Source organism: Chanodichthys erythropterus, chromosome 3 (genome assembly GCF_024489055.1).
Source record: "Chanodichthys erythropterus isolate Z2021 chromosome 3, ASM2448905v1, whole genome shotgun sequence".
In the NCBI taxonomy this organism is placed as follows: Eukaryota; Metazoa; Chordata; class Actinopteri; order Cypriniformes; family Xenocyprididae; genus Chanodichthys; species Chanodichthys erythropterus.
This window is the reverse complement of record NC_090223.1, coordinates 14,217,727-14,244,988: the sequence shown is the minus strand read 5'-3', so window position 1 is coordinate 14,244,988 and position 27,262 is coordinate 14,217,727. Positions and strand designations below refer to the sequence as shown.

Sequence of the window (27,262 nt, the reverse complement as noted above, 5' to 3'; positions counted from 1 at the left end):
TCTCGTCGCGGGTCTGCTTTTCTCCATCGTTCTTTAAACAGTTTTTGACCTTCGCCTCTTTGTCCACTGGCTCCTCTTGAGATGTTTTCTCTGCAGACCTCTTAACGTCTGCAATGTAACGCCACTTTTTTTTTTAAGGTGTGCCTCCTCTAAAAGTGTCCGCCGTCCAGGTGAAACAGTATGCTATTTTTATTTACCTGCCACAGTGGCCGGTAGGTGAAGCGAGTTTACCCGCCATAACACAAAATCACCCGCCTAATCACACACCTAATTTCCATCCCTGGTCTACTGTAACGAACACAACTTTAATGCGCATCTAATTGAAAGATAAACCGTGCGTTGTACGTTGTAGTTGTGTTGTAGTTATTTCAGCTGTTTCCTTCGCACATTCAGTTTAACACAGGGTTTATGCAGGTTTCAGTAAGTCAAATTTAAGACCTTTTTAAGACATTTTAAGACCATAAAGACTGAAATTTAAGACCTACACGACGCATTACCAAAAAATATTAAAATCAAAGAAATTCTGAAAAAATCATTTTATTTCAATGAATTCAGTCATTGAAAAAGCATTTATTTAATTTACAGATAAAGCAATCACATTAGTAACCTTCCACACACATCAATGTGCCAAATGCCTTAAAAACCTTAGGCCCAAAATGATAATAGGCTAAAACAAACTTGCCCTCAAATAGAATAGATTTCATCTCATTATTTATTTACATTACAAAACAGCATATTAATAGCCTAATAAAGATTGAACAGGCTACTCCAACCCATGTAACAACCAATGTAGCACACACACACACACACACACACACACACACACACACACACCAGATAATCCATTTTAGATAGATAGATACTTACCTCGGGATAATTAGAGTATCTATCTAACATGGATTATCTGATATATGTATGTATGTGTATGTGTATGTGTGTGTGTGTGTGTGTGTGTGTGTATGTGTGTGTCCCGCACTGTCCCATGAACTGTGAGTCCAGGTACATCGACTAAACTATTTCATTGTTCCAGAACAATGGTCCTGTTGGTCTGATTTTGGCTTTCACTGAACGTTACGACATACGGCCCGGTAAGAGTACGAATCAATTCCCTCTTTATAAACTCCCCCAATCCAAATCTCGCCGTAAGCGATCTTGTTGGGCCCGCAAGAGAACGACTTCGCGATTACTGAATCAGGGAACATCACTTGGAAGAGATCGCTAATCTCACTGTTGCTATTAAATGAGTGGTGTTTGTTTAGTCACCATGTGTAGTATACAAATCACCTCGGCTTTCGATGTGTCAGTCGCTCCAAAAGTACCCCAATGGTTGTTCGACGGAGCTGTGATGATATTGCGCTGGAGACCGGAGGGACAGGCATTGAGGAGGACGACGGCAGTGGTGAGGCTAATTGGCCGAGTCCGCTGAAGGGATTTTGCGGCTAGCTTGTGTTTCTCCGCTCTGTCGTGTGACTCCAGCGCCTTTACACCGCTTCACACCCAGACTCTCTAGCTGATTTTTTTTTTTTTTTTTTTTTGCAAAGTTTGCAGTGAGCCTCGTACCTGGAGCTGGGTACCGCTTGTAACCAACAGCAGAAATCGCTGTGATCTAGCCATGTCTCGTTGAAAGTACACTTTCCCATTTCACCATCCACACGTAGCCGAACTTTAACAAACTCTGAGGAGACGCAGACGTATTTCGCGGGCAGGTATTGCATTTATCACGGGATTTGTAGTTTTATCACCGCATATACCAACACCAATATACCCCAGAAAGAACTACGACTCGCTACTTTTTTTGCTACTTTGTAATAACTTTCAGCAGGTAGCGTTTCTGGAAATGGGTAAAAAAATTTAAGACGTGACTAAATGAAATTTAAGACCTCTGATGAAAATCTGGCCGTTTTTAAGACTTTTTAAGGCCTTAAATTTAAAGTTCAGAATTTTAGACTTTTTAAGACTTTTTAAGACCCCGCGGAAACCCTGTAACAACATAAAGTTAAATTTCATTTATCATTCATTGGAACTATGCTTATGCATTTAGACACTTATATTATGTGTTTGCTCGGTCCATGCATTAAATGCGTGCCCTTGAATAAGCGGGGGATTTTTGTCCACTGCTCAGGTAATGTCAATGGTATGACCCATTTGCGTAAAATTCCAGTATTTTATCTTACATAAAATATCGGTGACCTTTACATGCAATGAAAACACTTTATTTCAACAGTAGTGACCACACAGAGAGTGACTTCAAACGAAACAATTATTTTCAATAAAACAGTAATAAAGTCAAACTGGATAGTAATAAGTGAAGTTGGTAAGGCTGTTTGTGGAGTTGTTTAATCCTCCTCTGCTAAGATCTTGAGAGATTTAATGCCTTTTATCTTCAGTTGATTTCATCTAAGGCTGTGGCTGGAGGTTTCTGTCTCTTTTTTCTGCTCTTGTTTCTCTTTTCTTCAGTGATTGTTCATCACTAATGCTTAATCAACACTTAATTATCTCATTAACTTCAACACTGCTTCAGTGTTATCTTAACACTCTGTAGTGTGCACACATATGAAGGATCAGTGTTATTATAACCCTGAGGATTTTGTCGTGTGATATTTACATAAATCTCATGTTTCCTTTATGTAAGACTGTCAAATATGGATCACATTCAGTTTATTAATTTATGTTAAAGCTATGTAATCCAAATGGATGGAAATTTTATATGCAAGTTAATGAAATAAATCTTAAATATAGACATTTTTTTTTTTTGAGTGTATGTTGTTTTGCAATACAAATACATAGAGTTAATCACTAAAAACAAATTAATATGGTCAAGCAACCTTCATTGGACCTCTTGGGATGGACTGACCCCTTTCTTTTTATCCAAAGCCCATAAATGTAAAATTAATAATATTCTTAAAAAAATATATATTCAAAGGTATTGTCAGAAATCCACTCAGTTTATCTTATTTATGGCATCTTTTATATAATCATAAACATGTTCACCCAAGGAAAGCTGTAAAATCAAGAATCTGTGATTTGTTAATTCTCTTTAACCTTTATTTAACTGACAAAAGTGCAAATAATTGATCTCCAATGTTTTCACTGACCAACTTAATTGTATTTTTTTCCAAATATGAACAAATTTTGATTTTGATGGCTACAACACACTCAAAAAAAATTGGGACAGATGCAGAATAAAAGTGAAAGATTGTAGTATATCCAAGTTAAATAGTTTTGAAAGTCCACAATAAGCAGGTGAATTGGTAATAGGTGAGGGTACTGTGATGAAATGTGATGGATTTTTGCTGGTCATGTAATGTTAAGTTAAATTACTTGTTAAAATATAGAATTAATTATAAAACGAAAAGCAGAATTCAGGAGACAAAACTGTTTTAAGTATTAAACTCAATCAGTATTATCAGTGACATGTCAAGAAAATGTCCTGTTAATAATAAACACAGTGTGCGCTGAAAACATGCAGAACAGAGTCAAACTACATTGTAAAGACTTTTTCCTCATTAAGTGGTCCTTTTATTCCGACATCTATTGTCTTAAATTAGAGATCAGTTCATTGATAATGATCTGTGGAACACATACTGTCTTTTGAAGCAGAATACTTTAATTAAATATTTAAACTCTTTTCTCTGATGTACAGTATTCTGTATTCTGTGAACTAAAGATTAAATTATTTTGGACTCACTGAAGTTAGGAACAAAGTAATTTCAAATTGTGTTCTGTAAATCAAAAACCTAAAACTTAATTTACTTGTTCAACTAAATTTACATTTATTCATTTAGCACACACACTTTTATCCATAGCAACTTGCAAATACTAAATGTATTTGTCCAAACTCTCCAGAGCATCCTGTTTAGAGAATTTGTTCCATTCATCTGGTATCTTACCCTGTCCCTCAAATGTTTTACTGTAGTGTTTTTCCAGATCTTTCTGGAATCTGCACACAAACCACTTCCAGTAGGGCAGTTCAGAGAGATCAGGAGTGATGCTCCACTTTGCATATTCTTCTCCTGCTGTTTTATAATTTCTCCAGAGGACTTTTTGTGATTCATTGGGATAAAAATATAGATTGCTGTTTGCTACTGCAGATGTGCAGATATGGGCAGACAGGTTTTCTGTATTGTCGTGATATATTCCGTTAAGTCCAATAATACGGTGAAATGAAACACTGTGATCTCCATCATGGTCTTTTATGGTGTTTGTGCAGATGGCTTTACAGAACGGACACTGAACCCAACAGCACTGACAGAAGTGATCAATTAGAATCTCATCTGGTCTGAACTTATAGTCCAGATTTACTGAAATCGTCTCTGTGTTGAATCTACTGATGATGTCAGAAGGTATAGCTGGAAGCTCTTGTCTTATCACATCTTCGAGGAGGTTGAAATCATCAACATCATCATGTTTCACTCCACTGAGGTTTCTTTCAGAGAAGATCAGCTCATCTGAGAGCTTCTGTGTGAAACTCTTCAACCACAAACCAACATCTCCTCTGTTCACTTGAACATGTTCAGTAGATTCACATGCTACTTCCATGATCTTCTGCTGCAGGAGTTTAATGTTCTTCTTCAACTTGTGTAAAACACTGACACTGAACTTATCAGTGATGTAGCGACTGACTTCATCTCTGATGAAACTCTTGAAGTGATGACTGGGATTATCAATGTAGTTTATGTATTTGTCAAAATCCTCCTCTTCTGCCAGTGTTTTCAGGATGTGTTTCTCCAGATTTGATCTGTTTCCATTTAGTGATTCACAGTTTGATCTTATTTCATCTGTCAGATCTCTGGCAGTCTTCTTGTAGACACTCTGCTCAATGGGCTCTTTAAGTTTCTGACAGACGATCACACCAAAAATGGCAGCTGATGTTGCTCCATGACAGTATTTCTGGAAAATACTATAGTACTCTTCTCTCTTCCTCTCCAAATAGAGAACAGGATCATTGGCTTCCTTGAACAGTCTGTGTTGGTCAGTGATCATCTTGTTTGTTCTCTTACAGATCGAGAGAACTAAAACCATGAAGAATATTTTCTTGAACACATATTTCACAGATCCTTCCTGATGTTCTGTTATTCTGTTCTTGATGTATTCTGTGAGTTTTTGAATGCAGCTGATGTTGTAGCCCATCTTTGAAATGTTAAATGACTGAATCATTCTGTCTGTCTGCTGAGCAACATCTGTGACTAATGATCTTATTTGGGCTTCATCTTCTGGTGACAAAGTTTGAGCAGATCCAAATGATGATTTTACTGTTCGACAAACATCCTTTACAGCATCTTGCATCTCTTTTTTTGTAGACTTTTTGAAAATAACATATTCAGAAAATCTCAACACATTGAAAATATTGTATTCACTGGCCTCTTTTCTGTGGTCTTCAGGGAGATATCCCTGACGGATTTCACTGAGAAGCCTTTTTACATCTGTCAGTATGTCAATGTCTTTGATTGGATGAGTGTCTCTGATGATCTTATTTACATATTGTTCCCAAAACAAATCAAACTCTTTCTTCAGTGTTTCTTCATCATTTGCTTTGTCTTTGAATTTTAAAGCAAGTTTTTTGCTCTTTTCATAGAGAGTGTTTTCATGAAGTGTCCTCTGAGCATCAATCATTTTCTTCAGCTCTCGTTGCTGAAGAATCTCATTTAATTTCCTCTTTGTTTCTCTCACAATATTTTCCTGAACATCTTTGATTTTGATTTTAAATGATGTTTTCCACTGAATCAGTATATCTTTATCTTTGTCTTCCTCAAAGAATTCTAACATTGATTTTTCCACTTCTTCACTTGTTTCATTCAGTTCTGTTTGAAGATCAGTTTCCTCAACCTCATGAATTGCTTCATTTTCTATTTGGTTGTGTAGTTTGTTCTCAGTTTCCATCATGGCACTGCGAAGACTCCAGGACCACTTGTTGTATTCGGTCTCCAGTTTCCTGTAGGCTGAAATCTCCAGAGAATTTCTGAAGCTGAAGACGAATCGCTCCTTTAGTAAAGCCTCCCAGAGATCTTTAATACAAACTTTTAAATGTGTCAGCATCATTTTATCTGATTTTGCTGCATGAGACATAATAGTTTCCTTTAGTTCTTGAATATTCTCACAGTAGTTTGGGTTTGTCGGTGCCATGGGTGGGTTTCCCTCCCAGATATGAGCAAAATACTTCACATCATTTCGTGCATCAAATTTAATGACGTCACTGAAACATTCTGCATCATAAACTTCCTCTTCAGCAGCAAGTTTTGTCATCTCATCCAGTTTCTCCTGCAGTCGTCTCCTTCCCTCCTTAGTTTTTTCTCCAGCTGTGACATCTGAAACGTTCTGATGCACAAACACACAGCTGGGATCAAGTCTGACCTTCTTCATCCTCATGAAGGCCTGAACAACAATCTGAAGAATGTCCTGCATCTCAGATGGGTTTTCTCCAAAGATGTTGATCAAGGTCAGATTTGCAAGACCAACAACAAATGTTGCCAATTCATTGTCATGATGTCTTGTTGATCTTCCAGCCAGTTCTAGAGCATTTAGACCCTCAGTATCAACAACCAGAATATAGTCAATCTTCATTTGTGTTTTCACCTCATCTGACACTTTGACCAGCTGCATGAAAGCTCCTCTGGTGCACCTGCCAGCACTGACGGCAAACTGGAGTCCAAACATGGCATTCAGCATGGTGGATTTCCCAGAGCTCTGAATCCCTAAAACTGACAGCACAAAGACTCTCTGGTCTCCCAGTTTCTGGATGAGTTCATCTAGAACAGCAGAGATCCAGATCAGAGGAACATGAGCAGCATCTCCATCCATCAGCTCCAGTGGAAATCCAGAGATCATCATCTCTGCTGCAAGACTCGGGAGAGAAGAGAAGTCAAACTGCAGGTCTTTCTTGTTCTTCTTCACAGATGAACATGATTCATAGATCTGACCGATCTCCCTCATGATGTGCTGCAGACCAAAGGCTGCAGCTTGAAGTTCCTCAGATATTCTTTCAAGTTCATTTTGTTCAGCTGTCAGTTGCTCAGATTTATCATAATTCTCTTTCAGTCTTACAACTGTTGACCACTTTTTATCATATTTGTTATGTAAAGCAGAGAGGTCAGCAGAGATATATTCATCCAGGTGTATTTCAAGTAATTTTAGAAAATATATATTTTTATTTGCAGCATCTGAGTTAATTTCTTTAATAAAGAATTTCATAAACTTGCTTATATCAGATTCATGCTGCTGTTGACGGATTTTCTTAATTTCCGAGTGTTTTTTACTTATGTCCATTTCTGTCTCATATGCTTGAGGTCGATGTAGTTCCTTGTTCTTCTGACTCCACTGATGCCACAGTTTCCCCTGATGAGGCAGAACTGATTCTTTGATTTCTGTCAGATCTTTCTTCTCCAGTAAACTCATCATCTGCTGTGCTGCTTCTCTTCCTCTTCGGCAGTCTTCATCATCTTCCTCATCTACTCTGATGTCTGAGTATTTGGACACATCTTCAATTCTGAAAGTGGAAGATGATTCTGAGAGACAATCATTGATAACTCTTCTGAGTTCTTCAGATACATCTGACTGATTTCTGTCTTTTAAACCAATTTTGAATTTCCCTTTCTTCAACTCATTCACTGCAGATTCATTTTCTGTAAAAAGGAAAATGAGTGGCTTTCTGTCCTTATATAGTTTTTGGATTATTGCTGCACTTTTGTCATTTCTGTCCAGTTGTGGTAAAAGAACAACATTGACTGAGCTCATTTCAATGAGGATCTGCAGCTGTTTCTCATGGTCTCCTGCATCACCATGTAGATTACAGAAAGCAACACAGTCAGTGAATTTATCCGTGTTTTTCCCAGAGGGGCAGAACCAGGCGATCTCCACCACTCCGTCCATCAGGACTCTGGTTCTGCTGCTGCCTGGGCAGTTCCTGTGGAAGAACGTGTTGTGTTTCTCATTGATCAGACTGTTCATCAGCTGAGACTTGGATGAAGACACAGAGCCAAACCTGAAGAAGGACACCATTGGAGTTTCTGCCTTGTAGACAGGCTGGTTTTGACTGATGAATTCATTGTTGGTGTTTTTCACCTTCCAGGTCTTGTTGATTTGTCTGAATGTCCAAAGAGGAAACTCAATCTGTTGTGTGAATGGATCAGGAACAAGCAGAGGCAGAGCGTACTGACACTGGGACAGTTTGGTGACCATCAGCTGCTTCAGGAAACCATCAGCACAATGAAACCCGGCCATCTGAACATCCATCGGGTGGATTCGCTCAGATTGACTTGATCCTTTGTTGGATAAAGATACATCTTTAAAAACATCATCAAAAATATCACTCTCACTTTCAGAGTTTTTGTCTTTTTGTTGTGTGTGATCCTGTTCTTTATTCTTCTTAATAGTTATGTATCTCGCCCTATAGTCCATCATCAGTAGTTTTTGTAGGAAAGTCTGAAACAGGTCTTCCTCGCCACAAGATTCATTTGATTGTAATGAATGTGAAGTTATCTGAAGAAAATTTGCAGTTCTCAGTTTATTGTTTTGTCTGAATTCAAGGTGAAGTCTGCGACATAGAAGATTCATTTTTTTAGTGTCTTCCTGTTGTACGCATTGATCTTGTCTGACTTTTGTTCGTAAGTCTTTGTTTTTCCCCTGTTAAATAAATAAACAACATCCATGTTAATTTGTGGTTTTAAAGAACTGAACAATAGAATCATCTCTAGTTCTCTAGAATCATTCTCTGACCATTCTTAGAGTTTGTGAGAATGTTGAGTCATGTACAAAATAGCACAAAAAAGCTAGCTTGCTGACAACATCGTAACATTTTTGCCACTCAAAATCAAAGGAAAGACAGCCCTGGTGCAGCAGGTGCTCACCCTGTGTTTTTCTCCAGTCTCTGTAGTTGTGATGTGCCTCATTGTTGGGAGTTCATCACCTTAAAAAGCATAAAGGAAGCAGAATATGAGCATTGTATCCAGTATGGCAGCTACTAATTTATTTTATTACATTATTCAGAAAAACCAAAATAACATGTATAGAATAAAGGATAGATGAGTGTTAACAAATGGCTTTGACCTTTCCTATATATCTGATGGCTTATAAATATAATTGTAAATAAATATTTGGCTTACAGTTTGTACATTTGGCATCCACAGTTTGTTATTTTGACTAAGCTTTTACTTTGGTGAACACTCTTGCATGCTGTGCTAGACTTAATATGCGCATACCAAAGTTAATTTTCTTTCTTTGTTCAGGGGTAGAAAGAAATTTTAAAAACCTCAGCAGCAGTTTATTGTTACCAATGAACACCGTTTAGATGAATATATAAGTATGTACTGCATGCTTTCCTCTTAATAACACAATGAACACATAACAAAAATGACAGCAGTGAGAAAACAACATTTACAGCAGCATCTAATCATAGTGACATGCATATGTTTGCACCAGCTCTGCAATTTAGCACTCCAGTCACATCACAATTATTTATACAGAATTTTATACAATAGATTTCTTTAGCAGCAGCTTTTCAGTATTAAACATGAAATACAGTGACAGTGTCGCTTTCAATTAAAATGATAACTTCAGTTACAACTTCCGTGTGTTTTACTTGCGTCTCACCTCGATGGGCTGAACAGAAAAAATTAACTGGAGCCACAAAGAACGCTATTATGTAATTGTCATGGACCAGTGGTAGATCAAACAGGATTTGTATGGTCATGAAAAACTGGAAAAGTTGTGGAATTTTAAAATAGCAATTTCCAGGTCTGGAAAAGTTTTGCACAAATAAATAAACCCAGAAAGTTTTGGAAAAGTGATAGAAATTAGTTTTTTATGAATATCTTTAAAATAGAATATATGTTTAATTGATAGTACTGTATTGGTTAAACAAATCACAATACTTGGTCATTTAGTGATGTGACATTATGTTCTCTGAATGGTGTAACGTCTGGCACAGTCACAGCTTGTACTTATTAACACAAATATCATTAATAGTAATTCATTTTAGTTTAAGACATGCTATGATAAATTTGAACATTGATTTTTATTCTTATTTTACATGTATACATAGACTTTCATGGAACATTAAATCACAAAGTTCAGTGGTGGGTTGCCGGAGGGAGTTCTGTGTGTACTCGGCCCAAGTGATGTACTGGCTCCAGCTGTGTTGGTGACTGGCAGTATGACCTAAGGAAGTAGCCAATATCCTGTATTTTCCGTTTGGTTTGCCCATTAGTCATATGAGGCCACCAGTACCAGTTGCAGAGTCCATGAGGTTCAGATATAGGACAGATAGAACATAAATCTTACCCTCAGTACCTGCTGGTGGAGTGGCTTCATCGATCCGTTTATCCATTGACCACTGGACAGGGCTGATGATGTGGGCTGGAGGGAGTATGGAGCCATAGGAACGTTGGGAGCATGCATGTGGGACCGTGCACTGGCCTTGATCTTCTTATTTCTAGTTTGATAGGTAATGGTGAAGTTGAACCTGGTGAAGGAAAATGCCCAACAGGTTTGTTGTGGTTTGAGGTGGTGTGCTTGCCAGAGGTCTAGATTACAGTGGTCGGTGATGACTTAAAACAGGTGTTTAGCTTCCTCCAGCCAGTGTCGCCATTCCTCTAAAGCCAACTTTATGGTTAGCATTGCAAATGTCATAGTTTTGCTTCGCCGGTTTTTACAGCTTCCTTGAAAAGTAGGGGCATGGATGGAGCTTTGGGTGGGTCCTCTGCCACTGGGACAACACCGGGACTCCTGTTGTTAAGGCATCCACTTCTACAGCAAAGTACAGTGTTGGATTTGGGTGGACCAGTGTGAGAACAGTGGTGAAGGCGTCCTTCAGCTGGTGGAATGCTGAGGTGGGCCTGTTATGAAGCAAGGTGGTGAGTGGAGAAGAAATCTTACTGAAGTTGGCAATAAAGCGGTGATAAAAGTTGGCAAGTCCTAAAAATCTTTTAATTGTTTTTTTATGGTGGAAGGGAGTGGCCATTTCTGGACTGCTTGCACCTTCCCCTGGTCCATCTTGACTTCAGTAGCATTGATGATGTAGCCCAGGAACTGGATAGAGAGTTGATGAAATTCACATTTCTCTAATTTGAGATAGAGACAGTGTTCTTGCAGGTGCTGGAGGACCTGCGCAACGTGGAGATGGTGGTCAGTTTCATTCAGGGAATAGATCAAGATGTTGTCGATTTATATGATCATGAAGCAATGGAGATAGTCCTGGAATACTTCATTCATAAATCCTTGGAAGATGGAGGGTGAGTTGGAAAGGCCATATGGCATAACCTGATATTCATAGTGGCCCGTGGGCATAATGAATGCCGTCTTCCACTCATTCCTATATTTGCTACTTGACTGTTTGTTGGTTGAGGGCTCGATAATCCACAAGTCTCTGTCATTTTTGCCACAAAAAAATCTTGAAGCAGCAGGGGAAGTAGAAGGGAGGATGTATCCCTGCTGCAATGCCTCTTCTACATACTCCTCCATGGCCTTTTGCTCAAGGCTGGAAAGTGGATAGATCTTATTCTTGGGTAACTTTGAGGCCAGCTGCTTGCTGAACACATCCTGGAATGCCTGATATTTGGATGGAATTTTCACTTTGCAACCTTGAATAGGACTTTCGATAGTGATAGCTTGGATCAAGATGGAAGGCTGAACATTCTGACGGGTAGGTTTCTGTGGGAGACATAGACACTCATCGAAACATCTCTTCCCACAGGATTTCCCCTGAAGTCCATGAGATGTGTGGGGAATGAACTTGAAGCCATGGGCACCCCACGATGATGTCAGTGGTCGACTCTTCCAGCACCAGCAATGAAATTTCCTCATGGGGTGTGCAGCCCAAAACAGAAAGTTAAGGTGGGTGTTATGGCTTGATAAATCCTTTTCTCAGCGGCTTACCCATGATGGAATGGATGTTTAGGGTCTCTTTGCAAAGGATTTTCGAGAGGTGGAGATGCCTGAGGAGCTTTCCTGATATAAAGTTACCCATGAAGCCGGACTTAACGAGAGCCTGGGCTGTGGTAGACAGGGTCACATTGGTCACTGATATATATTAATGAGACAATGAAAGGCTGCATTTAGACTTTTACACTCACCATATTTTGGGGTGGTCGGACGGGACACTCTTGTAGAAGATGACCTTCAGCTACACAGTAAAGGCACAGATGATTTTGGATGTGCTGTTGGCGTTCTGTAAAGGAGATGTAGAATGAGTACACTTGCATCGAATTGGGTGCTGGAGCTAAGCGGTAGCAACAGCAGGTGGAGATGACAAGGTAAGTAATTCCTGTTGGCATGCGGCCGTGCGCTGAGAAATGCAGATGGAATGTTGGATGAGATTTTCAAGGCTGATGGTATCATCATAAACGGTGAGTTTCAGCTGCAGCGGAGGTAAGAGACCCTGTCGGTGGGCAGTAATCAGCGCTGCTTCATTCCAGCCGCTAGCAGCTGCCAACATGCACAATCGTAAAGCACACTCTGTAACTGATGATTTTCCTTGACGCAACTTATACAGTTGATCATTGACTGATATTTCATTAGCTTATTGAGCAAAAACCTCCTTAAAATGGTTGGTGAATGCTTTAAGGGATCGTGTGATGGGCCTGGCTTGGCAAAGGTCACATCGCAGAGGAAGAGATGGACTGAGGAAGTAGCACTTGACACAACTTTTGATATAGGTCGGTGAAGGGATTGGTGGAATTGGAAGCAGCAACCCCAAAATCCATCTACACAATCCATCTGGTCTACACAATAGAAGGCAGACATGAGGATGGAATCAACAAGACTTTATTGAAGAGATTTCAGAGAATAAAAAATCAGGAACATAAGGCAACATGAAGAATCCACAAAGGTAACTTAGTTTGGTAATCAGTCTTTGTTTGGACAGAAGAGGATCTGAGGCTGCCAAACAGGCGAAAAGGACAAAGATAACTGCCGCATCTGCTTGGCAGGTAAGTAGTCAGGTGATTCACTGTAGGTACGAGTGATGAGACCAGACAACACTGTGAGTGTAAGAGTGGCTTACGTAGCAGTTCATGATTGATGACAGCAGGTGCAGGTGGTTAGTATTCCAGGGAATGGGAACGAGTGGGAGGAGCTGAGGAATCTGGCACTGAGGGATCAGATGGAATTCTGACACATACATTGCAAGGTACATATTTATTTTATTTTTATTTTTTTATCAGCTCTTGAACTCAATCCTCCTAAACTGGCAGTTTCTGTGTGCAAATATTATGGATATACAGGACAAACCATATTTTGAGGTTGGAAATATTATAACATTTCACTATAACTGAGCTGTAATTTGATTTGTGATGATGTTGATAAATATTAAATTACAGAACTGGTGTCTTCTAAATCAGCAGCAAATATCATCAACTAGAAATATGTCTTAGCATACAGGGAGCCAAATTTCCTAGACATTCCCTAAAAATAACAGTATTCTATAAATAAAATATTATTTTTTTCTTAAACAGACACTGATATTGTCTAAAATAGATTACCTGATCAGATTATTTATTGAGCTGGTGTATTGGATGAAGGTCCATGTGTACAGGTATATTTTATAAATGACTATTATTTAATACTGAATTAAAATGCTGTAAGTGCACCAAGGGCAAATAAACATCAGTAGCCGTGTTTCAGCTGTTGGGCCAAAAGCGAGTGAGTGCCAGTTGCATTTCCACTGTCACTTCTGGTGCTTGACTGGGGCCAACGGCCAGGGTTTTTTGGCCTGCCTAATACCTTGGTCCAAAATGAGTTAACTGGGACTTGAGGAGCCGGTCATGAACAAAGGCAGAGTTTACCAGAGTCAGGTGAGGGTTAGTGATGCTGCTCATTTTCCATGTTTACATATCAGGCTACCAGCTAACATCAACAGTTAAGACATTTAAAAAGAAGTTTTAGCTTAATGTATGAAATAACTTTTGATTGTGATTCAATGGGGATTCTGATCGCCGCATGAGGCAGAAATATTTTTGTATGCGGTGCTAAAGGCTACTTATGCTAACTATTGCCATAATAAATTTTTCATTATGCCTATGAAAATACCAAAGACGCTTTTGAAGAACTTGGACACATCACATGTGATTATAGTTGTGTATTTATTTGGTTTCATATTTCATCTGTCTCCACAAATGTCATAAATTACATATACTGTGGTTAACTCGTATATTTCCTGTTTTCTGTCTGTGTGCTCCCTTTGTTGCTCTGGCTGAAAGGATAACAGTATAGTGAGGCGGGAGACAGGTCAAACATCCTCAGATCGCATAATTTCGTTGAAAATTAATAGAAATGCTCATTCTTTTTAAAGAAATGTGATGTAAATATATTTTAATCAATATTTTTTTAAAATGTGTAAGTCTTTGAACTTAAGAGCCCTAAAGGAGTGGTTTTGTGCATTTCTGTGATCACAAATAAACAGAAGCAGACACAATTGTCTTGTATGCAGGTAGCACACATGAAGACTATTCAAGTAACAGGCTTCATTAACTATCCAAAAGACTCAGAAGATATCAGGAACACACAGGATAAATGCAAACCTAACCATAAATTAATGAGAACCGTCTGAGAACTGAATAGAACCAGGGCTATAAATACATAGGAGGTAACAAGAGAACACAGGTAGACACAGGTAGCAATAATCAGTAACTAAGGGAACAAACTGCCACATACCAGAAAACTAGGGCTCGTTCAGACTGTCAGTCCAAATCCAATTTTTGTGCATATCCGATTGAAATTTGATTAGATTTAGCAAGAGTGAAAAGCAAAAAATCATTTGAAATGCATTTTGAGCTGCATTTATATGTGGCTTGAAATCCTATTCAAATCACATTTTTGGAAATGCTTTTCAGTCTGACTGCTCTGATCGGATTTTGCATGGTTTATGTGACTTTCTCACGCCATGTAAAACATAAATGTCAGACATTATTATAGGAAACAACCTGGAAGTTACTGCAGAAACAAGGTTGTGTTGTTGCAAAGTGCCGGACGAGCAGAAAATGACAATATAACGGAGACATGTTTTGAGTCCAGTGCGGCGACTACATATTTCCATGTTGTAAATAAGACAACATCTCCATTACAAACCCCTCCATGTTGTGGTTGTTGTTGTTGCTATTGTTGTTTTTGGCATATACCTACCAACACAATGGCATTGCCATAGAAACCAATGCAGATATTACAGAAAATGAAAGAGCGGCATGGACACACAAATCAGATCAAATCAAAATACACAATGTGGACAGTCATTAATTTTAGATCAGATTCCAATCGGATACACAAATAATCGGATTTGGACTGTGTGGCAAGCAGGGTGGGGCGAGAGCAAGACAATCTTTAGCAATCATGCCACCGGCCTCACGCCATTCCCTCACGGCTCTTGCCCTGCCCTGCTTGTCACAGACTGACACTGTGAACATAGCCTAGGTCAGCTTATAATGACAGGATTACAAAAAAAACAGAACCACAACACAATGAAACTAAACCAAAACAGAGCATGTTACAGCGATAAGTATGTAGGCCTATTATCTTTTATGTGAAATAATGATAAATACCAGTTTGACTGAGGTGCATTACTGACATGAATTGATAAATTACTGTCATTTTAACATTTTGCTGATGAAATGGTGGGGTTGTGTGATGTTTGCTCCAGAGAGGCCTGTTTTAGGGTAGAGCTACAGTACTACTGGAACAGCAGTGGAAACACAGCTTGATTTCTGCACAAGGTATGAGGCTATTGGCCCCGCCTGGCCTGGCCTGTTGTGAGCCCTGCATGGCCCACACTGGCCTGACAGTGGAAAAGCGAATAGTGAGAAAAACATGTGAAACATCAAGAAACCAAATCTGTTTTCTTACCATTTTCATGTCCACTGTTTTTCAGGTCTTCTCTCTGTCTTACTGCTAACAGAAGTTCAATCTTGTTCATCAGTTCTCTCATCTCTAATTGGTTGTTCATCATTTTGTAGCAGGTCTGATATCTTCCCCCACATTTCTTCACCAGCTGATCCAGAATAGGGTCTTTTATATCTTTTATAGTGTCACACTCTTCTTCTCTTTCATAGGTGAAGAGAATCATCACAAACTGAAGAACTTTGTCTCCAAACACTCTCTGAATCCAGTCAAGGCCCATCTTATTAGCATCTGTTAACTGACCCAGTCGCACAACAAAGATGAAGGTGTGGATTTCATTTTCATTCACTAGTTGACTAATGAGATAATCCTCATGTTCATCTTCATGTAAGTCAATCATGTTGATCACAGAGACGTGGAATTCTGATATCTTCCTCTGTAAAGGAACAATCCTAGATATTTCTGAATTTTCCATATTACTCTGTTTTTCTCCAAGGAGAATGTTTTCATGTCCAAACTGAACAGCCGCAGAGTTTCCAGTTAATGCAATTGTTAAATTGGGAGATGTGATGTCTAGAATAAACATCAACAAATCATTCTTAAACACATCAAGACACTTCAACATGAAAACAAGTTGTATTATTAGCAACATTGTTGTTTTCTTACCCATGCTGTTATCTGAAGAATCAGAGTCGCACAGTTCAGGTGCTTCACTCATTTCTGCTTGACCATCAGGTTTGGATATGCTTCCTTTTCTAGACTGCTCATTATCCTAAAGAAAGTTTAATTATCATAATCTGATAGGCTCTTTTAATGTTGTACATGTATCTGTATAGAGTTTCTTTTTAGAGTCTTAATTTATGGACAACTCCCTGTATATTGAAAGGAACCCCTGGTGGTAAGACTTGTATGGCTTAATATAATGTAAATGATGTCTCATACTGAAATATGTAATAGAAAACCCATGAAGGATTTACATTATTTAAAAAAAAGAAAAAAAAAAAGACATATTTGGACAATGGGCAGCACCATTTTGTTTGCGTTCTTTGTCAATGACGTCAAATAGTTGCACTCACTGCTCTACTGCTACTACACACCAGTGTGATCGTACATGTCAAAGGGTTAATATCTACTGGGTTCCTTTTAAAACATGATCAGCCTTTTCAATTTGAGTCAGAGCGCAAAATTAGTGAGGATGAAAGCATCGAAGACGTGCAATGTCTCTGTGGCTATTCGAACTACTATTGTATGATACTGTTGTACTGTTGTATGACGTGTTAAAATCATCTGATCACCTGAATGCATAACACATAGTTAAACGTGCTGAGAAGATGCTACTATTTCATGTGATCACAGAAATCTAGTGCATCAAAGCGCACATAAGCTTTGAGGCAGTCTATCAAAAAGTCTATCAATCAATATGTGTTATAGGCTTACTTTCGTCAGTCTCCACGACAGGCGTGGCATTTGGTTAAAGCATACATTTATATCCATCGGCAACTGTAAGCTTTTTTAGCTGTGGTCTTCTAAAAGCCTCAACGGCACCAGGGTTTTATTCCTCCACATTTCTCACAACTTTCCATTCTTTTCTCCTCGTATTGCTAGTAAAGCAGTTAAGACTGAAAATTACATCGACTGAAAATTACAACCAAATGTGGCACAATGTGACATTATATATTATATTCTGAGTTGCGTTAAAAAAAGCAATATGACAGTGTCAGTAGAGCAGTGAGTGCAACCATTTGACATCACCAACATGGAATGCAAACAAAATGACACCACCCATTGTCCAAATATGTCATGGATTTTTTATGGGTTTTCTACTACATATTTCAGTAAGAGATATAATTTATGTTATATTAAGCCATACAAGTCTTAACACCAGGGCTTCTTTTTAAGCTTGTATTCACCATCAGTGAGTGTCTTTGCTTAGCTCTTCTATGGCAGGAAGATGGTCTGTATCTGCAGAAGTGGCATCATCTAGATTTGGACTGGTTATTGTATCATTGGAGACTGAAATAAACAATGAACAGATAAAGTTTTAAATCATACAACATTTTGATAGTATTTAAACATCAGGCACAGATGGTCAATGTTTGTATTGCAGCACTTATGACAGTAAGAATACCACCACATCAATTATAACTATTAATTAAAGGTCCTGTTTTTCGTGTTTTTTTTAAGCTTTGATTGTGTTTATAGTGTGCAATATAACATGTGTTCATGTTTCGCGTGTAAAAAAACACAGTATTTTTCACATAATTTACTTATTTGTATACCGCTGTTTCCACTGTCATAAAAACGGGCTGATGACTTCCTTGTTCTATTCAGTCCCTCCTTCAGAAATACGTAACGAGTTCTGATTGTGCCAGCGGTTCCTGTGTTATGATTCGACAGCAGCTTAGCGCAACTTGCCCTGAAAGGTCACGCCTCTTACCATAACATGGAGATGCATGCGCTCAGTGTTATTGTAAACATGTCTTTAATTTTACCCTATCAATTTGAGCCGGAATCAGACCCGGTGATTGGACTGCGGGATGAAAATAACAGCGTTTCGACGACATGGCGACAAACACACTCTACAAACGCAACTTTTGTGTATTCCTGTGGGCGGAGGTTAGTCAAAAAACTGTGACGTCATTAAAGAAGGAAGTAGACGGATGTAGTCCAAACTGGCCGTTCGATGTAGGCGACTTCTGTTAAATAAAATATCTCGCTTGGCATTGAACTTTGAACTTTAAAATTTTACTGATTTTATTTATACTCTAACAACAACATTACACACTAACTAAAGTTTGAAACATGGGATCACGAAGAACGGGACCTTTAACTCTGAAACAACTGTAAGGGAAGATCTCAAAACAACCTTTCCCAAAATGTTTAAAAACAAAAGGCTTTTAGACTTCTCTGATGAGAATGAAACAACAAACTTCACCGACGGTTACTGGTGTAACCTTGGTTCTATGTATAGTGCAAGACTGCGAACATAGTGGAAGGAGTCACGTCTTGCGAGTCATATCGAGAATCCTGCATTGATTTGTCACCTGTGACAAATGTCTGTGTCATATATCCGCTCATTTCACGTCACAGTCAGTCTCTGAAGTCATTCTGTCAGTCTGAGTGAGGAGAGACTCTGGATGTCTTCCATTATTCATAGAACGTCTAGGTTACTAATGTAACCCCCGTTCCCAGAAGGAGGGAACGGAGACGTTACGTCGATACTGACGTAATGGGGTCTCGCTAGGGAGCCCAATCACCTCCAAGGATACAAAACAAGCCAATGGGAATTGGCCTGTGAGATTTACATGCCGGGCCCCTCCCCCGGCATCCGGGTATAAATAGGGCCGGCATACTCACCTTCATTCATATTTTTGCTGAGGAGCCGAGATAGGTATCTGGCCGCTCAGCGGTGGCACAAAGCTATGGCAAGGGAACGTAACGTCTCCGTTCCCTCCTTCTGGGAACGGGGGTTACATTAGTAACCTAGACGTTCCCATTCAGTCAGTCACGTTCGACGTTACGTCGATACTGACGTAATGGGGTCCCGTGGAAAACGCCATAGCAACTGAACCACGTTACGAGTGTTAGGGAGGCAGGTGCTGGCAGGCTGAGGCGTGCCAAGTGCAAATGCGGCCCATACTCGCAACCCTCCAGCGCCCAGAGTAAGCCCAGGAATGTCTTCCATACCGGTGAGATGGAGAGGACAGGGCGTTACTGTGGAAAAGTCGAAGCTGCTGTTCCTACCCCACGGGGGAGAGTGCTTCGGAACTCAATCCCTCGTTTTCCAGCAACGACAAAAACGCCAGGAAAGCGTTCCCCGAGGAGGGGAAAGCTACGGAGACCACACCCTGCCCGAAGGGAGGTAACGTGTGGAGACACATATGGACTGGTCTGAGAACAGTAACGCATATGGAAGATCTCTGATGTAGGTCCTACCTTTCGGGAGGAACGACTAGCAATCAGAGACGGGGCAAAAACGAAGCCGCCCAGGGAAAGACACGGGTTTACCGTCAGGGAAACCTTACCGTGGACAATCTCATATGGGATTACCCGAGGGGAATCACAGCATATGGGCATCTAGTCCAGTACAAGGGCAGACCAACTGGGCATACACGCAAGTACTGGACCTGGCGCCTGACGCCTCCGCCGCGTCTGGCTGCCGCAGGATGCAGGAGGAACTCCACAGGGTTCGCCGTTACGGGGAACTGAACTGAGGAGCAGAAAAAGTGCTCGCATTCCCTCTCCCGAGGGAAATGGCACAGCAAGCGAACACCCATGGCTAACTACGAGTAGAAAGCACACGGGTGGACACCGGTTCCACTCGGAGGTTATAATACCTCACGAATGTGTTTGGTGTCGCCCAGCCTGCAGCTCTGCAGATGTCTGCAACAGAGGCGCCGTGCGCCAACGCCCAGGAGGAAGCAACACCCCGAGTGGAGTGAGCTCGCAACCCGAGAGGGCACGGCTCGCCTTGGGACTGGTACGCCAAGGCGACGGCATCCACTATCCAGTGGGCCAACCTCTGTTTGGAGACAGCCTTTCCCTTCTGCTGACCTCCAAAACAGACAAAGAGCTGCTCAGAGCTTCTAAAGCTCTGCGTGCGGTCCACGTAAACGCGCAGAGCACGAACGGGACACAGCAACGCAAGGGCTGGGTGATGTGCTGCGATGGCGGCCACATAGACCTTCAGGGTGGAAGGGGACAGCCTCCGTTCCAAACCCTCTTGAAGGAAGGAAAGCACAACACCGACCGGGCATTTCCGGGGGTCCTCCCTGCGGGAGGAACACCACTCAGCGAACAGACTCCACTTCAAAGCGTAAGCGCGCCTCGTCGAGGGGGCTCGGGCCGAAGTGATGGTGTCGACTACCGCGGGCGGTAGGCCACTCAAGTCTGCCGCGTCCCGTCCAGGAACCACATGTGGAGGTTCCAGAGGTCGGGACGTGGGTGCCATATGGTGCCCTGCCCCTGAGAGAGGAGATCCTGTCTCAGGGGAATGCGCCAGGGATGGGCTGTCGCGAGGAGCATGAGTTCCGGGAACCAGGTCCGGTTGGGCCAGTACGGCACAACTAGCAAGACCTGCTCCTCGTCCTCCCTGACCTTGCACAGTGTCTGTGCAAGGAGGCTCACTGGGGGAAACGCATACTTGCGTAGGCCCCGGGGCCAGCTGTGTGCCAGTGCATCCGTGCCGAGGGTCCCCTCGGTCAGCGAATAAAACAACTGGCAATGGGCGGATTCCAGAGAAGCGAACAGGTCCACCTGTGCTTCCCCGAACCGGCTCCATAACAGCTGGACAACCTGGGGGTGGAGTCTCCATTCCCCCGGGAGTGTGAGCTGTCGTGAGAGCGCGTCGGCCGCACGATTGAGCTCGCCCGGGACGTAGGAGGCGCGCAGCGACCTGAGTCGGCGCTGACTCCACAGAAGGAGATGGCGGGCGAGTTGCGACATGCGACGGGAGCGTAGACCACCCTGGTGGTTGATATACGCTACCGCCGATGTGTTGTCCGACCGGACCAGTACATGCTTGCCCTGCAGCAGCGGTCGAAACCGGCGCAGCGCAAGGAGTACTGCCAGCAACTCGAGGCAGTTGATATGCCAATGGCGATGGGATCCCGTCCAGGACCCCGACGCCGACTGGCCACTGCATATGGCACCCCAGCCGGTGGCAGAGGCATCTGTTGTGACAACAACATGCCTGGACACTTGCACTAGGGGCACCCCGGCCCGTAGAAAAGCAATGTCCGACCACGGGCTGAATGTGTGGCGGCAACTCGGTGTGATGACCACACGGAGTGAGCCACGGTGCCATGCCCACCTCGGGACCCGGTCGTGCAGCCAGTGCTGAAGCGGTCTCATATGAAGCAATCCGAGCGGCGTGACCGCGGCTGCGGATGCCATATGCCCCAGGAGCCTCTGAAATTGTTTCAGTGGGACCGCTGTTTTCCGCGAGAACGAGTTCAGGCAGTTCAGCACCGACTGTGCACGCTCGTTGGTGAGACGTGCTGTCATATTGACCGAGTCCAGCTCCACACCGAGAAAAGAGATGCTCTGCACGGGGCAGAGCTTGCTCTTCTCCCGGTTGACCCGAAGCCCCAACTGGCTGAGGTGCCTGAGCACCAGGTCCCTGTGTTCGCACAACTGTTCTCGTGACTGGGCCAAAATGAGCCAGTCGTCGAGATAGTTGAGGATGCGAACACCCACTTCCCTGAGTGGGGCAAGGGCCCCCTCTGCGACTTTGGTAAAGACGCGAGGAGACAGGGACAGCCCGAAGGGTAGGACCCTGTACTGATATGCCCGCCCCTCGAACGCAAACCGTAGGAACGGTCTGTGTCGAGGAAGGATCGAGACATGAAAGTACGCGTCCTTCAGGTCGATAGCTGCAAACCAATCCTGGGCGCGAACGCACGTGAGAATGCGTTTCACGGTGAGCATCTTGAACGGGAGCCTGTGAAGGGCCCGATTCAAGACACGCAGGTCCAGGATTGGCCGTAACCCCCCGCCTTTCTTGGGTACTATGAAGTAAGGGCTGTAAAACCCAGACTCCATCTCGGCTGCAGGGACAGGCTCTATTGCGTCCTTCGCCAAGAGAACCGCAATCTCCGCCCGCAGGACAGCGGCGTTGGGCCCTGTCACCGAGGTGAACAGAACGCCGCTGAACCTGGGTGGACGCCTGGCGAACTGAATCGCGTAGCCGAGTCTGACTGTCCGAATGAGCCAACGGGACGGGTTGGGAAGACGTAGCCACGCCTCCAAGCACCGTACGAGTGGAACCATCCGGACAACAGAAGTACCCACGGGGGGGCAGCATGGAGCACTGTGGCCTGACTCGGGAGGCAGTGCGCCCCGAGGTCGAGGCTGTGAGTGGAGTCCACTCACATGGCTCCGAGTGGGCAGGGTGGCGTGGGAAGGCGGTGCGTTCCCGGGGCGCCAAGACCCTGCCCGTGGCGAAGGAAGGAAGGGCTGAGAGAGAGGGAGCGAAAGCTCGCTCACCCTCAGCGCGGACCTTCTCATATGACCCAGAATTTTTGGAAATTGCTCTTTTATTGAAAATGTGGGTACCGCTGACCTCGCGGCCAGCGGCGGAACAGAAAGAAAACAAAACACAGGATTTTCCCCCGGGCCCTGTCCCGGGGGAGGGAGCGGTGCGGTCACCGTCTCCGTGGCAACCTCCAAAACTTCCGGGTCTCCCGTCTCAGGGCCGCTTCTTCGCCTTCTTCTTTTTCTTGGAAGGCGGTTTGGCGGCCTGGCCGGGGGGCGTGGCCTTCCTGCGGGTGGCTCGAGGAGAGTGAGAGGGTTCTGACCTCACAGGAGCCTGAGCCGCAGGGGGACGCCCTCGGCGAGGAGCAGACAGAGGCACAGCCCGAGGCGGATTGGTGGCATCATCACGCCTGGGCAGGATGTGTTTGATGGCCTCCGTCTGCTTCTGCACCGCCGAGAACTGCTGGGCAAAGTCCTCGACGGTGTCGCCGAAGAGGCCAGCCTGGGAGATGGGGGCGTCAAGAAAGCGAGCCTTGTCGACTTCCCTCATCTCAGCCAGGTCCAACCAGAGATGCCGTTCCTGGACCACCAGGGTGGACATCGTTTGACCCAGGGCACGTGCCGTGACCTTCGTCGCCCGGAGGGCGAGGTCGGTCGCGGCGCGCAGCTCCTGAAGCACTCCTGGGTCAGCACTACCCTCGTGCAGGTCCTTCAGCGCTTTCGCCTGATGGACCTGCAGAATCGCCATGGCGTGCAGGGCAGAAGCCGCCTGTCCAGCAGCTGAGTAAGCCTTGGCCGCGAGAGCGGCCATGGTCTTACCCGCCTTGGACGGGAGACGCGGACGGTTCCGCCAGGTGGCCGCCGATTGCGGGCATAAATGCACCGCAACCGCACGTTCCACCTGTGGAATGTCCACATATCCCCTGGCGGCCCCACCATCGAGGGTAGTGAGAGTGGAGGAGGCAGAGGACCGCAGTCTGGCCGTATGAGGTGCCAGCCAGGTCTTCTGGAGCTCCTCATGCACCTCCGGGAAGAAAGGCACTGGGGCGGGACGCGGCTGGGTGCCGCGCCCCGAACCCAGAAACCAATCATCCAACCGCGAGCGCTCGGGGCAGGGTGGAGGGTTCCACTCAAGCCCGATGCCCGCGGCGGCCCGGGCAAGCATGGCCGTAAGCTCAGAGTCCGCCTCTGACTGAGCCACCACCCCTGAAGGCGGAAGCTCAGAGTCATCGTCAGACTCCGAACCGTTCAGCCCACTCCCCGATGCGGCGATCGACATCCGATCCTCCTCCGGAGCGCCGAAAGTGACGTGGGGCACCCCCGAGGAGGGCCCCGCGACAGCAGTCGGCAGCTCGACGGCACATGGTGCTGTGGAGGAGTGGGAGGTTCGTGGGGACGGACCCGACGAAGTGGCTCCCACTGTAACCCTCAGATCTCCCAGAGCACTAACCGGGCCAGCGGCCGCTACAGCCGCCGGCGTTGGGGTAGTGGCAGAGGGGCCTCTCACTTCTGTTTTAAAGAAGGAGAGGCGCGATCTCAGCACCAACATGGACATGCCCTCACAGTGAGGGCATGCGCCATCCATGAACGCTGCCTCAGCGTGCGGTTTACCCAGACACGTGAGACAGTGATCATGGCCGTCAGAGGAGGTCAGGAAACGACCGCATCCAGAAACACACGGACGAAAAGACATCTTGAAAAAGACGCTGATCGCCCGTGCTTGCTCTTTCAGTATACCTCACCAGCCGAAGCACCCAGGGACGAGTGTGGCACCGTCCTGTGGGCAGCGCGCCGTCACACCCACCGCTGAGCGTGCCTTCCCACCAGCTGGAGAGACTCGAGCAGCCACCAGGAACAAAAAACAGCCAAGTAGCAATTAAAATTGCTGTTTTTAGGATCTTGTCCTATAGCAATTATAATTGCTGTTTTTTGCCCTTTTGAAATTCGCTCTTCTAAGAGGTGAATGTGCAGATCCGATCCGATCGGCTCCGAAGCAAAAGTATGAATGAAGGTGAGTATGCCGGCCCTATTTATACCCGGATGCCGGGGGAGGGGCCCGGCATGTAAATCTCACAGGCCAATTCCCATTGGCTTGTTTTGTATCCTTGGAGGTGATTGGGCTCCCTAGCGAGACCCCATTACGTCAGTATCGACGTAACGTCGAACGTGACTGACTGAATGGGAACCAAGGTTACACCAGTAACTGGCATTCTATTTCACTGTTACATGAATGAACATACTGAAATGTATCATCTCTCATGTATTCACCCTCACAAACAATTAAATAAAATAGCTTTTCATTTAACTTTAACCTCTAGCAACATTTACCTTTGGAATGTTGTCCAATGTCCATTAGGGCTGAAATGATATAGGCCTGGCATACTTAAGATATGATTTATCTAGTCTTGCCTGGTGTACTTGGCAAACAGATCTTTAAGGTATGTTTACAAAGCTTTCTTTTTTCTCCATACAAAGAGTTGTTCCCTTTCTGTCGATCACTTCGACTTGTGTCGAAACTGACATATTGGGGCTCTCAAGAGCAAATCCCACACATCTCCATTCCCTCCATCAGGGAAGGAGAGTAACCATATGTAACCGAGATGTTTTACTAAGTTTAACTATTCATGAAAACTATTCATGTTTTGTTCAGTTGCAAAGAACAAGTGTAACGAAGCAGGACTGAGGCAGAGATCCAAATGCAGCATTTTATTAAAGTAGAGTGGTCGTACAGGCAGGGTCAAAACAGGAACAGTAAGGAACAGGCAGAATCATAGTCAGGGTACAGGCAGTAGATCGAGGCAGGCGGATATCATACACAGAACGCTATACCAGGCAAGGGTTAGGACAGGCAGCAACGGGTCAAGAAACAGGAACAGGCAACAACGGTAACAGACAGGCAGACAGGCAGGCAGACAGACAGACAGACAGACAGACAGACAGGCAGGCAGGCAGGCAGGCAGGCAGGCAGGCAGGCAGGCAGGCAGGCAGGCAGGCAGGCAGGCAGGCAGGCAGGCAGGCAGGCAGGCAGGCAGGCAGGCAGGCAGACAGACAGACAGACAGACAGACAGACAGACAGACAGACAGACAGACAGACAGACAGACAGACAGACAGACAGACAGACATATAAACGCTCAGAGATGATACACTGGGTAATCAAGACTTTGCAAACTGGTGGTGTGAGTGTGAGTCCTTTATAGTCCTGTTAATGTACTGCAGCTGGGTGTGGTGATTAGTGATAGTGATTGATGGAGTGAGTGCAGGTGATTGGCAGAGAGGATTATGGGTAATGTAGTCCGGGAACTGACAGGAACAGACGGTGATCATAACAACAAGGAAGTGTGACATGCACTTTGCACTATCATAAAATGGTATTACCCCAATAAAAAAGTACAATGATAAATATAATTAAAGTTAAGAAATATAATTTATAACAGTTTACTTCATTTAAACAGTAAAAAAAAAAAAAATTAGGCATTAGTAAATAAAGAACACAAAAATATTACTAACTAAATGTACAATGCTAGAAAGTTAACAGTATGGAACAACAGTGCAGAATATTTTATTAATAAATTTTGTCCTACATACTTTCTTAATGCCCATTTATCATAGGAGCCATTCAAACTAAATATGTAAGGACTGCCCTGAATATCATGAATTAATATATTTTAGAGACACTTAGTTCTTTAATGTATATAACTTTTGCAGTGTGTTGCAGTCTTAATGTGTTTATACAAAATACATTATAATGGATTAGAAAAAGATTTAAAAATGTATTATATTATTTAAAATGTATTCTGAGATCTATCTGCTCTTCCGATATATAACTCAGTTTGACTGTATATCTCACATCTGCTGTCAAGACATCTTTATTGTTTGTTTCATTATGCAACTCATTATATTCATTTGAGAAGTCTGAAAAATAGAGCAAATTTTCCAAACAGTTAACATTCATTCCCTAGAGGAAAAATCTCTGTCCAGATTCTGAAACATTTAGGCTTCACAACATTTCCAATGTCTGATACTGGTAATGCTTAATAAATATGCAGAATCAGAAATGTTTTGAAAATATTTGTGCTTCCCAGTGAAATAAACAACATTTAGGTACAAGGAAATTACAAGCATACTAAACTCATAATCCATTGCTGTTGCAAAGTGTAATTCAATTTCATAAAACAAAACAAAAAGAGACTCATAATAGTAAGAAATATGATACAACCTTCATGATGATTTCTCCCATGGCTCAGCTAAAAGAAAAGAGAAAGACATCAGTGTGTAGATGTCGGATCATATCAGAATCATGTTTATGTGATTAATGGTTAACTCAGGGTCAAAGTTTTTCTTGAGTTAGGTATTATACAATTATGGTAAGCAGGGGAGCCTGGAGTATTCTCATCCATGGTACACAGAATAATAAAAAAAATGTAGTCAGAGATCGCTTCATGGGTAACGGTGGCTTTTTGATTAAAT

The 27,262-nt window shown here is 43.3% G+C and overlaps 1 protein-coding gene across 2 annotated transcripts; it reads right to left on the bottom strand.

Annotated features, from left to right (window-relative positions):
* Positions 1 to 2,044: 2,044 nt before the first annotated feature.
* On the bottom strand, positions 2,045 to 27,071 carry LOC137017132 (interferon-induced very large GTPase 1-like). 2 transcript variants are annotated; one of them, XM_067381095.1, is made up of 6 exons: positions 27,012 to 27,071; positions 17,730 to 17,832; positions 16,486 to 16,591; positions 15,826 to 16,392; positions 8,844 to 8,902; positions 2,045 to 8,619 (listed from the first exon to the last, which is right to left on the bottom strand). In XM_067381095.1, the coding sequence occupies exons 2-6, from the start codon at positions 17,730 to 17,732 to the stop codon at positions 3,820 to 3,822; spliced, it is 5,535 nt and encodes a 1,844-aa protein (XP_067237196.1). In that variant the 5' UTR covers positions 17,733 to 17,832; positions 27,012 to 27,071; the 3' UTR covers positions 2,045 to 3,819. The 2 variants fall into 2 exon arrangements, with proteins under 2 accessions (XP_067237196.1, XP_067237197.1); XM_067381096.1 differs by lacking the exons at positions 15,826 to 16,392; positions 16,486 to 16,591; positions 17,730 to 17,832; positions 27,012 to 27,071 and adding an exon at positions 10,276 to 10,481.
* Positions 27,072 to 27,262: the final 191 nt, after the last annotated feature.

What these genes read in the sequence shown, in the direction of transcription:
- LOC137017132 (XM_067381095.1), bottom strand. An exon ending in AAACAGTGGACATGAAAATG is followed by an intron (nt 8,903 to 15,825) that starts GTAAGAAAACAG and finishes ATGCTTTTTAAG; the next exon opens with GTGATGAACTCCCAACAATG. An exon ending in AGACTGGAGAAAAACACAGG is followed by an intron (nt 8,620 to 8,843) that starts GTGAGCACCTGC and finishes TTTATTTAACAG; the next exon opens with GGGAAAAACAAAGACTTACG.